This window comes from Hylobates moloch, unplaced genomic scaffold (genome assembly GCF_009828535.3).
Source record: "Hylobates moloch isolate HMO894 unplaced genomic scaffold, HMol_V3 SCAFFOLD_1, whole genome shotgun sequence".
NCBI lineage: Eukaryota > Metazoa > Chordata > Mammalia > Primates > Hylobatidae > Hylobates > Hylobates moloch.
Genome location: NW_026652276.1, coordinates 102,876,147 through 102,888,596, shown reverse-complemented (window position 1 = coordinate 102,888,596; position 12,450 = coordinate 102,876,147). Strand labels below are relative to the sequence as shown.

Genomic DNA, 12,450 nt, shown 5'->3' with positions numbered 1-12,450 from the left:
GCGCGATCTCAGCTCACTGCAACCTCTTCCTCCCGGGTTCAAGCAATTCTCCTGCCTCAGCTTCCCAAGTAGCTGGGATTACAGGTGTCCGCCACCACGCCTGGCTAACTTTTGTATTTTTAGTAGAGATGGGGTTTCGCCATGTTGGCCAGGCTGGTCTCAAACTCCTGAACTCAGGTGATCCACCTGCCTCAGCCTCCCAAAGTGCTGGGATTACAGGCATGAGCCACTGCGCCTGGCCCCCATTCCATGAATTATCTGTGGAAAGTTATTTCCTTTAAAATGGCATGCTCACGAGGTTGAAGGGGTAAAGAACATTGACCTGGTTGCCACGCAGATGAAAGTGTAGTCGGAAATGTGTACCAGTTTGCCATAGCCGATAGAGGAGGGTAATTACAGTCCTGAACAGTTAGTAGCAAAAAGCTGCTTCCAGATAGTATTTAGGTTGTGTCCTCTATTGTCCATGATGATTTTCTTTCTTTCTTTTCTTCCTAAGGATACTGAAAAACAAACTTTAATCTTTTAAAGATCTCAGAGCTATTAAGATTGTCTTAGGACCAGGACACTTAAATCTGCCAAAACCTGGCTGTTGATGATCGGTCATCTCTACTTGTCTTTGCTGTATTAAGTCTATTCAATAGTTAATAAATATGTTTCTAGAAAGAGTTTTTTTCAAGTAAAACAAAATTGACCTGTGCCTTTCTTTGGATTGTACTAAAATCTGATTTCAATACAAATGTAGTCTCCCGAATTGCTTTGATTTTTGTCCAGCGGAAGCCTTGGGGAGCACTGAAGCCAAGGCTGTACCGTACCAAAAATTTGAGGCACACCCGAATGATCTGTACGTGGAAGGACTGCCAGAAAACATTCCTTTCCGAAGTCCCTCATGGTATGGAATCCCAAGGCTGGAAAAAATCATTCAAGTGGGCAATCGAATTAAATTTGTTATTAAAAGGTAAGATGATAATCTGCAGAAATAGTTTCAGTGTCTTCCCTGAGAAGAGGTTAATTTGATGAAGAAGGGCCTTTTGTTTACCTTATGACTTTCTATTGACAATGAGGCATTAATATTTAGATTCACTTAATGAACAAATATTAGTATAAGCATCAGATGTGCAAAATTGGGTCTAACAAGACCGCTGTCTTTGGGGCCTTCATACAGAGAAAAATACACTGAAGGTCGGGCGCGGCGGCTCAGGCCTGTAATCCCAGCACTTTGGGAGGCCAAGGCAGGTAGATCACTTGAGGTCAGGAGTTCAAGACTAGCCTGGCCAACATGATGAAGCCCTATCTCTAGTAAAAATACAAAAATTAGCTGGAAAGCAGTGGTGTGAGCCTGTAGTTCCAGCTACTCGGGAGGCTGAGGTTGGAGAATCACTTGAACCCCAGAGGCGGAGGTTGCAGTGAGCCAAGATCGCGCCACTGCACTCCAGCCTGGGCAACAGAGCGAGACTCCATCTCAAAATAATAATTAAAAAAAAAATAGAAAAATGCAATGAAGTGTTATTGAGCGTTTTTAGGGGAGAAGGCAAGGATGGCACACCCAGCTCAGTCATTTGTGCATCCAGAAGAGACCGAAGGTGTTTCTAGTGAAGGAAATCATATTACTAGGGGGAGGAGGTGGCAAATATGCCGGCATATCCACAGAACTCACCCATTGTGTGTGGAGTGAGGACTGCCACGTGGGCGTGGTGGGGTTGCGTGGATCAACTTGGGTGGGCAAGTGGAGGAAGGCCTCAGATCCTACGAAAGCAGAGGCAGTCACGAGATGGTCTCGAGGTGGATCCCTCTGAAAATAATGTGGATCTGCCCTTTAGAAAGGTAATTCTGGCTTGATTTTGAAGGATAACACAATGGGTAGTTTGGGTGCGGGGTTAGGAACAGAAGGCCTCTCTCCACTCATTGACGGGATGTGAAAGGGTAAACGTTGCTTACTGATTGGGGTCATGCCTCTGTGTGTTTGTTGGGACGGAGTTATAAGGGATAGGAAACGTTTAAGATGCTACAGCAAGCTGCTTCTGGCTGTGCTGTGGGACAGTTCATCTAAGATTCAGAAACAGAATTGAGCTGGTTTGGGGGAAAAGTGACTTTCGCCTGTTTATCTTAAATATAGGATGACTTTGAAGGTCTCACCCAAGTATCTGAAAGTTGCCATTTTCAAAATAAACTCAAGTCACCAAAATGATTTTTTTCGCTATAAAATGAAGGCAGAATGAACCATATTTAAAACTAAGTGGCAATGCACAGCTGTGTGAGAAAGGCCTTGTGAGTTGCTTCTAAATGCTTTATTACTAATATCAACTCTGTTTTTACAGACCAGAACTTCTGACTCACAGTACCACAGAAGTTACTCAGCCAAGAACGAATACACCAGGTAAACTAGTTGTGAAATCCTTTTTTAAAAATACAGATAAGCCGGGTGCGGTGGCTCACACCTGTAATCCCAGCACTTTAGGAGGCTGAGGCAGGTGGATCACAAGGTCAGGAGATCGAGACCATCCTGGCTAACATGGTGAAACTCCATGTCTACTAAAAATACAAAAAAATTAGCCGGGCGTGATGGCGGGCACCTATAGTCCCAGCTACTTAGGAGGCTGAGGCAGGAGAATGGCATGAACCTGGGAGGTGGAGCTTGCAGTGAGCCGAGATCACGCCACTGTACTCCAGCCTGGGCAACAGAGCAAGACTCTCTCAGAAAAAAAAAAAAAAAAAGCACAGGTCAATACTTTTTAAGCTTTTAAAAGTTAATCTTTTAAAATTATGGAAGTCCTCCTTCCCCTGCCTCCCCAAAAAATCATTTGCAGAAGCTCAATCCAGGCACTCCTTGATTTATCAATGTGAACACCTGCAGTGCGTGGATAACTCAAGCTTTGACCATAGACCACTGCTATCCACGAGAAAGGCAGTGTGCCCCACAAATGCAAGCCATGTGTGTAATCTTCCACGTTCTAGTTCAGCCTGTAATCATTATAAAGAAATACATGAGGAAGTATTTCACGGTCTTTATCCCATGTTCTTTATTTGACAGTTGGCGCGTATTTCATACTCATAGCATATTTCAGTTCCAAGTAGCCACGTTTCAAACATTTCAACTGCTCGGGGATAGTACCTGCTATATGCATTTAGACCTTAATGTTTATTCATATGTATCCTGTTCCTAAAATGGCAAAGACTATAACTCTGACCTGCACACAAATATCACAGCCTAATAGGGAAGATCTAAGAAGTCTCTGTTCAATGAATGATGTTATTTTCTTTATTAGAGCTCTAAGTGTGCCTTTATTTTTATTTCTTTCCTATCTTTTTTTTTTTGAGATGAAACCTCACTCTGTCGCCCAGGCTGGAGTGCAGTGGCGTGATCTCGGCTCACTGGGGCCTCCGCCTCCCGGGTTCAAGCAGTTCTCCCGCCTCAGCCTCCCGAGTAGCTGGGACTACAGCTGCACGCCACCACACCTAGCTAATTTTTGTATTTTTAGTAGAGATGGGGTTTCACCATGTCGGCCCGGCTGGTGTTGAACTCCTGACCTCAGATGATCCACCTTTCCCGGCCTCCCAAAGTGTTGGGATTACAGGTGTGAGCCACTGCACCCGACCTCTTCCTTTTTGTTTGCCGTTGTGTAATGTCAGAGGAAGTGACCACAATCTGTAGATCATCGACCACCTTAGGAACTTCTGTTGCCAAGAACCAATAAATGCCCGTACCCTGCAGCGTGAAGTTTTCTGTTGTTAGGAAATAAGTGTTAGGAATCAAGTATGAAATTTGTATGTGTATTAGGTGTATACAGATTTGTGCAGTTAATCATGCTCACGACTACTAAGGTGAACAAATGTTTCAAGTTGGGTTCCTGGGTGTGCCCTAAAATACTTCTCCTTCAGCTCTCACAGTACCTTGTGGCCATTAGTGAAGGTCAGTCAGTGTGCCAAATAGATTTTTTGTGGATTATGGCATGAAAAGTGGCTGAGAAATTCTGTAGCAGGGTAACAAAATTGTCTTGGTCCAGGAGTCCTGCAGTGGAGAAGATAAAAGTCAATGCTTAACTCATAGGTTAACCTCAGCATGCTTTTGATTTGGTCAAGCAATCAAAATATTGGTGAAGAATTGAAGATTGGAAGTGACACATTTTTTTGCTCAGGGAAGTAATGGAGAAAGAAAAATCCTCCTGGAGGTAGATCTTCAGTTTGGATTAGTCTGAACATGATGAAACCTGTAGAAACCTTCATTTCTCAAGACAAGGCTCAAATTCAAGGTGAGGAGTGCAGTCACTGCTTTTGTTAGGGGCAGTTGTGACAGTGACTGCAAAAACTGAGAATGTGAAGCCTGTATTATATAAAGAATGTGCAAGCGCCATAGAAGTCACTGTAAGGATTGGGTGCTGGAGCAGTGCCGGACCTGCCATCGTCACCAGAGTGCAGCAGCCGTCACCAGAAGGAGAATCTCCACTCTTATTGTCACTAACAGCAGTTGACTTTGTCCCATTCATAAAAGATCTTGGAAGGAACTAAAGGTGCTTGGTGGTTACTCATTCCAACAACACCTTACTTGGCCTGCCCGTGGAGCATGCATTAGTCTTTGGACAGGACAATTCAAGTCACAGACCACATGATAAAAGAATTTTGTGGCCATCAGAATTGTCTGCTTAAACACACACGGGTGCACAGTGTCCTCAGCTTGGTGAAAGGGAGATGTCACATGCGAGAAGGCAGTGGAGCCAGGCACATGACGGAGTGGGAGGTGGCACCTGGCTCTGTGAGGAGGCTGTGAAGTCCTGCATGGGAAGAGCAAGGTGGGGGAGGAAGGGGTGGGGGCGGGGCAGAAGAGGAGGCTGAGCAGTTAATAGAGGAGGAGAGTCCGAGGTCTTTATTGGTAGTATGCAAATGTGGTTCATCCAGAGTTATTTTCTGTGCCTGAATGGCCTACTCTGAAATCCACAGGGAAAAAACAACTCACATTCAACCCTTGAGATGCTGAGTTTTCTTTTAAAGTAAAGGAACTGTTATAAGATTTTCTGAAACCACCAACCTTTAGCGATATTGTCAGATCTCCTCCAACATTTTCCACTGCGTTTATCAGCAATCAGAGATGACCTCCACACTGAGGCGAACCTTCTACCCCCCGACCCCTTTCCTCTCTCTTTCCCTCCTTTCCTCATCCAGAAACGCTTCGGTCATCCTGCAGTGTCTCCAAGTTGACCTGCATCCTCATCCGCACCTCGTCCACACCTGAACACGCTGTCCACATCAGTGATATTCTACGTGTCTTTATAATAGCTTGTTTTTTTGTTTGTTTGCTTTTTAAATTTTGATGTTTAAAAGGTAATGGTTGTCTTAGGAATAGGAAAACACACCCCACTGTCACTGTGAGTGAAGCTGAATAATGTCTCTAGGTCTTTTACCATTGCTTTCTTTTTTTTCTGAAGTGATTTTTCCTTTTGTGTCCATTGCTTTAAGCCATTCATGAAATTGCACAGTGATTTCTGGAATGGGGACAGAAGGAAGGCAGTAGTAAAAGTCATTAGTGCTGTGGCCCAGTTGGCTGGAGGAGGTGCAGGGAAGGGTGGCCTGCACTGGGGCAGCTGGAGGAGCACAGATGGCCCCACGGGCAGGTGGGTGAGTTCTGAGAGCTGGATGGCTGGTACGCAGTGTGTCCTCCATGGTTCCAGCTTGTGGGCTTGATCAAGCCGTCACCTGCGGTGGCCACTGAGCTGGCGATGAACTCCGTGGCCTTGGAGTCACCCTCAGCAGAGATGATGGCCGCCATCTTCTGCTGCTCAGCCCTTGCCACCATGGATCTGGCCCTCTCTTCTTCCTGCTGAGCCACCTCTTTGGTTCCACTGCTTCTGCAAACTCCTTCCTGAAGGTCAGATCCAAGGTCATAGCATCCAGGAGGAGCCCAAAGATTGCTGCTTGCTCCAAAGTTAATTGCTCACCTGTCTGGAGCCCAGCTCTCCCTGTGTGATTGGTTCTTCAGCGTCAGCCTGAGCCACCCCCAGCTTGAGGAGCTCCGCAGTGCTGGACGGCAGCACATTCTTCATTGGCTTCTCCAATAATTGGAAGATGCAAGGACCTGGCCAGCAACAGGCGGGAAGAGGACGCCCAGTGTGATGGTGACAATCTTTGCTCCCAGTGATGACTGGTGCGTAATGTGGTCAAGAGCAGCAGTCAAAGATAATTGGTTTCTTTTCCCATGGGATGACAAAGTGCATTCCTTCCCCTATCACAGTGTCCTGAATGCCATGGAATTGGTCGAAGGTGACAGACAGCTCTCTGTCCAGCATCACATTGTAGAAGGCAGAGTTCCCCACACCTCCCGCAGAAGCTAAGGCCAGGCCAGAATTGGCAGCTGTGTTTCCATCTGCTGGACCCACTCACGCCTGCGTCCACTCCAACCCCCCACATGAATTCCGTCCCTTTATCATAGATTTCTGATGCGAAAAGTCACTTTGATTAGTGAAGTGTTGCTTTATGTAGATTTTTAGGCACACATCTGTTAGATAAAACGAGGATTGCCTGTAGAGAAAGCAAATAAAAGCAAAGGCCCTCTTGTTGAAACTAGTGTGGGAGCCCTTGAACCTTATGCAGCTGGCCTCCCTGCTCTGACCGAGTTCCCTGAGGGACTTCTCCAAGGAGGAATATGTGAGAAGCACTGATTTTGAGCACTCTTTCATGTGGACAAATTTCACTTTATTTACAATGTAAACTTAAATTTAAATTCTGTCTTTCTCTGCTGGGCACAGTGGCTCACGCCTCTAATCTCAGCACTTTGGGAGGCCAAGGCGGGCAGATCACTTAAGGTCAGGCATTCAAGACCAGCTTGGCCAACATGGTGAAACCCTGTCTCTACTAAAAATATAAAAATTAGCCTGGCATGGTGGCGGGCACCTGTAATCCCAGCTCCTCAGGAGGCTGAGGCAGGAGAATCGCTTGAACCCAGGAGGCAGAGGTTGCTGTGAGCTGAGATCACGCCACCGCACACCAGCCTGGGCGTCATAGCGAGACTCTGTCTCTAAATAATAAATAAAATTCTGTCTTTCTGCAGTTTTTCTGATATTTGGCAAGTACCGGAAATTATTATTTTCCTTAAGACCCCAAATTTTCACACCAACAAGGCACATGTTTACATATGTAACAAACCTGCACATTGTGCACATGTACCCTAGAACTTAAAGTATAATAAAAAGTAATTAATTTAAAAAAATACCCCAAATGTTTGCTTTTAACAAAACTGAATTAAGAGAATCACTGCAGGCCGGGCATGGTGGCTCACACCTGTAATCCCAACACTTTGGGAAGCCGAGGCGGGCAGATCACAAGGTCAGGAGATCAAGACCTTCCTGGCTAACACCGTGAAACCCTGTCTCTACTAAAAATACAAAAAGAAATTAGCTGGGCGTGGTGGCAGGCGCCTGTAGTCCCAGCTACTCGGGAGGCTGAGGCAGGAGAATGACGTGAACCCAGGAGACGGAGCTTGCAGTGAGCCAAGATCGCGCCACTGCACTCCAGCATGGGCGACAGAGCAAGACTCTGTCTCAAAAACATCAAAACAAAACAAACAAAAAAGAATCACTGCAAACAAGAGTACATTCTAGCAAAATCCATTCTGATTTGCAACAGCACCGATAAATAACATGGTTATCGGGTTTCTTTTTGTTTTCCAGTCAAAGAAGATTGGAATGTCAGAATTACCAAGCTACGGAAGCAAGTAGAAGAGATTTTTAATTTGAAATTTGGTAAGTAAAAGCCAGTATTTATGTCTTTAATAACATATCAACGAAGGGCCATGTCTGAATGAAGTATAGAAGTTCAGGACCAGCCGGGCACGGTGGCTCACGCCTGTAATCCCAGCACTTTGGGAGGCCAAGGCGGGCAGATCAGGAGGTCAGGAGATCGAGACCATCCTGGCTAACACGATGAAACCCCGTCTGTACTAAAAATAACAAGACAATTAGCCAGGCGTGGTGGCGGGCGCCTGTAGTCCCAGCTACTCTGGAGGCTGAGGCAGGGGAATGGCTTGAATCCAGGAGGCGAAGCTTGCAGTGAGCCGAGATCGCACCACTGCACTCCAGCCTGGGCGACAGAGTGAGACTCTGTCTCAAAAAAAAAAAAAAAAGAAGAAAAGTTCAGGACCTAAAGAAGGAAGGTCCCAGAAACTGGGTTTCTGTTTCTTTCTACTGCTACACTTGCTACTGAAACCAAGCAGACGACTTCATTTCTCTTGGATTCCACTTTCTCACGTGTCAGAATGGGAGAGGAAGGGAGGCGTTGGGATAAGTCTCAGTTCCGCTGTTTGTTCTTCTCATCTGGCTAACACCCATGTGGCAAATAGGTTTCATCATTTGTTTCAGCTTAGATTTGTTGACAGCGGTTTCCTGGAGTGCTGTCTTGAGAACGATTCTGAGGAGGCTCAGCAAGAAAGAGTGTTTCAGTTGATTGGGTGTGTCTGTCATGGAGAAGGAAGTAAGGAGTGGGCAGTGCTAGCAAAATTCCCGGGGCACTTATGTCCATTATCTCAATACCTGGGGTTGACATTTCCTGTCTCAGATCAGGTGTCCTGACTACCCTGCCTCTGACCACTCAAACTGAGTGCTGCTTAGATGTATTGTAGACACCGCCTGTTTGTGAACAGACACCCTGCTTCTTGATGATAACACAAAGGCCAGCAGGGTCCACTGCTGTGTGGAATGGCCTTCGGTCATTTCTGCCCAGAGCACAGAGGTCATTTTCACTAATAACATAACTCTCCTTTTGGTTGAAAGTGTTAAAATGTTCCTCCTAAAAGCACTTATTTTTTAGGCTCATTCTTCAGATTTGCCCCATATCCTAAGCAAAATGCCTTCAATATGAAGTGGATATTGCTTGACCGTAGGGAGCTTGTCCATACTGTACTCGAGAATGTAGACACAAAGAAAAGAATGTCTGTGTCAAATGTTATCCTCTGCAACTTAAGTTCTCTTGCGCTTTCAGCTCAAGCTCTTGGACTCACCGAGGCAGTAAAAGTACCGTATCCTGTGTTTGAATCAAACCCCGAGTTCTTGTATGTGGAAGGCTTGCCGGAGGGGATTCCCTTCCGAAGCCCTACCTGGTTTGGAATTCCACGACTTGAAAGAATCGTCCGCGGGAGTAATAAAATCAAGTTCGTTGTTAAAAAGTAAGTTCTCTTTGCCACTGTAGTCGTTTCTGGAATTAAAACAATAAAATGACATTTCTGTTAAAATGTTTTTCAAGCTAGAGGTGACAGGCATGGCTATGTCAAAGCCTGGCTGTGAGCTGCAGTCCTGGTACTGTCCATTGCCCCTGCCCGTACTCAGTCATCTTCATCAGTGCAAGGAAAATAGTGACGATCGCTTCCGCGGAGTCACCGCAAGAGGCCCCGTGGTGACTCACAGTATGCCTGAGTAGTTGAATGGAAGTTTAATTTGCTGTTTTTTTATCTGCTCTGTTATTCCTGATCAATCTTGAGAGCGACTAAATATCAGTGACTGAGTTGCTTTCTTTTTTTTTTTGAGACGGAGTCTTGCTCTGTCACCCAGGCTTGAGTGTGGTGGCACAATCTCAGTTCACTGCAACCTCCTCCTCCTGGGTTCGAGCAATTCTTGTGCCTCAGCCTCCCAAGTAGCTGGGATTACAGACTTGGACCACCACGCCTGGCTAATTTTTGTATTTTTAGAATAGACAGAGCTTAACCGTGTTGGCTAGGCTGGTCTGGAATTCCTGACCTCAGGTAATCCACCCGCCTCAGCCTCCCAGAATGCTGGGATTACAGGCATGAGCCACCGTGCCCAGCCTAATGATTGATTTTCTTATCTACATTTCTGCAGAATTTTAGTGGCTAAAGAAAGTACACTAGTGTTTTTTCTTTTCTTTTCTTTTTTAATGAAAATAGTCATTTATTTACTCTTCATAAAATGCCTTACCAGTCATGGGAAGGAAAAGTCAGGGTCTTTTGTCCACAACACTAGGAATTATTATGTTACAGGATGATTCTGTGAACGCCTTTAGAAAAAAAACCCTGGTCACATCACGACCGTTTTACTAGCTGTGAGACCACCACTGTACTGGCTACTGTAACATTTCTTGGTTTTCTTTCTAGACCTGAACTAGTTATTTCCTACTTGCCTCCTGGGATGGCTAGTAAAATAAACACTAAAGGTAAGAGACGACGTGTACTCCGTATCCTATTTGAGCGCATTAAGACACTCTCTATCGCATTCCTTAAATCATATGGAATCGGCCAATATCTTTGTGGGGCTTGGAGTTGTTTACTTTGCTTTCTAAGGTATTTTATTTAATGGAACTATTTTTCTTTTTTAAAAAAAAAAAAAACATTTCATTGGAAATGTCACATTTGCAATCCCAGTTCATTCATGTTTTCACAGCTTTGTTGAGCCCCTGTGGAGGATTACACAAGTTTAATTCTGCAGGTTTCTTTGAAAAGAGCCAAACTGTATGAATTTTAATACTCTGCTCTTATAAAGCATCTCCTTCTGTATTTTTTTTCCCTGCAATATACAAAAGGAACTCTGCTTATTTTACAGCTTTGCAGTCCCCCAAAAGACCACGAAGTCCTGGGAGTAATTCAAAGGTTCCTGAAATTGAGGTCACTGTGGAAGGTAAGGGCCAGTCCTCGGTATGTTTCTGTTCATTCTCTAGTTTACTAATTATGTCAGTTCACTAGCTATGTGTTTATACAGGTTTATACAGATGACGTTAACCAAACCAGCTTTAACTGTGAACAGCTGCCTGTGATAAAGCTAAATTTCTGAATGCTTCTAATTGAAAATTTTAAAATCCTTAATAGAAAACAGATAACATGGATCACATCATAAACTGTCCCCAAGAAAAGCCCTAAAATACTTTTCCTTTATCATAACAAATAAGGGTGCAGAGTCACGTGGAATGTTTTATCTTTTTTTTCTCTTCATTTTTTTTTTATTCTTTTAAGGAAAGAAAGTTTAGGGTGGTTTAAACAGTGGTGCCTTGAATGAAAGTTTTTTTTTTTTTTTTTTTTTGAGACAGAGTCTCACTCTCTTGCCCAGGGTGAAGTGCAGTGGCACAATCTCGGCTCACTGCAGCCTCTGCCTCCCGGGTTCAAGTGATTCTCCTGCCTCAGCCTGCCAGGTAGCTGGGATTGCAGGCGTCCACCACCAAGTCCAGCTAATTTTTATATCTTTAGTAGAGACGAGGTTTTACCATGTTGGCCAGGCTGGTCTCGAACTCCTGACCTCAAGTGAGCCACCACACCCAGCTGGTTCTCATCTTTTCAGGCTCACAGTGTTAAAATACTGCATACAATACTAAAGACAATCTCCAACCAACAGTCAAGTTTGGATATTTCTTCCATCTCTTCATAAATGCAGAAGGAAATCACTGCATTAGGATCATTCTCTATATCCCAGGTGTCAAATTTTTAAATAAGAGTTTGCCGTACTGGTGTTGAGTGGCGCAGAAGTCCCCATTTAGTCATGTGGCACACTGTCAGAGAGCCTGCTTTCTCATAAGATAGCCAACAGGCATCCATGGACAACTTACACCTGATTAATTATTTCTGTTCAAAAATGCCAAGAATTAAAAATATATTGAACCCTTTACTTTCCTCCTTCTGGAAAAGATCAGAGGAAGATCTCTCTTATATACAAGATGCCAGCCTTTCCTGAAGGGCAGATCCAAGTTCACGGGACCTGGGAGGCCTGCTTTAAGAATACAAAATTAGGGCCGGGCATGGAGGCTCACGCCTGTAATCCCAGCACTTTGGGAGGCTGAGGCGGGCGGATCACCTGAGGTTGGGAGATCAAGACCAGCCTGACCAACATGGAGAAACCCCATCTCCACTGAAAATACAAAATTATCTGGGCCTGGTGGCGCATGCCTGTAATCCCAGCTACTTGGGAGGCTGAGACAAGACAATCGCTTGAAACCAGGAGGCAGAGATTGTGGTGAGCCGAGATTGCGCCATTGCACTCCAGCCTGGGCGACAAGAGTGAAACTTTGTCTCAAAAAAAAAAAAAAAGAAGAAAAGAAAAATGGGTTTCTGTAGAAATAGAAAAATGGTTTCTGTGGAACTCACCGGCATGACAAGAATACCCATTTCAATTTGAACCTAGCTTTGTTTTCTGGCACAGGCTGGACTTGAAGTCTGTAACCTAGAGACACTAACGTCATTAAATGTGTGTTGATTATCATTATTTTTACTGTCCTTTAGGCCCTAATAACAACAATCCTCAAACCTCAGCTGTTCGAACCCCGACCCAGACGAACGGTTCTAACGTTCCCTTCAAGCCACGAGGGAGAGAGTTTTCCTTTGGTAAATATGCGTTTTATTTTTCTTTCTTTTCATAGTTTTAAATAGAATACGTTCATCATGTTTCATTTTGCCAAGTGAATTGTTCTTATTGGTGAGTCAGTATACATCAAAGGTTAAAGGAATAGCCCGTAGAGCCAGGCTGCCTGAGTTCA

At 44.6% G+C, this 12,450-nt stretch overlaps 1 protein-coding gene across 7 annotated transcripts in view; it reads left to right on the top strand.

Annotated features, from left to right (window-relative positions):
- The window catches only part of GTF2I (general transcription factor IIi), a 113,141-nt gene that overhangs the window by 88,273 nt on the left and 12,418 nt on the right, over positions 1 to 12,450 (top strand). For all 7 annotated transcript variants that reach the window (XM_032756580.2, XM_032756554.2, XM_032756545.2 and 4 more), the window contains 7 exons: positions 772 to 955; positions 2,316 to 2,374; positions 7,656 to 7,727; positions 8,962 to 9,145; positions 10,088 to 10,146; positions 10,533 to 10,607; positions 12,197 to 12,298. In XM_032756580.2, coding sequence (XP_032612471.2) covers positions 772 to 955; positions 2,316 to 2,374; positions 7,656 to 7,727; positions 8,962 to 9,145; positions 10,088 to 10,146; positions 10,533 to 10,607; positions 12,197 to 12,298 — 735 coding nt within the window. The remainder of the gene's footprint in view (positions 1 to 771; positions 956 to 2,315; positions 2,375 to 7,655; positions 7,728 to 8,961; positions 9,146 to 10,087; positions 10,147 to 10,532; positions 10,608 to 12,196; positions 12,299 to 12,450) is intronic.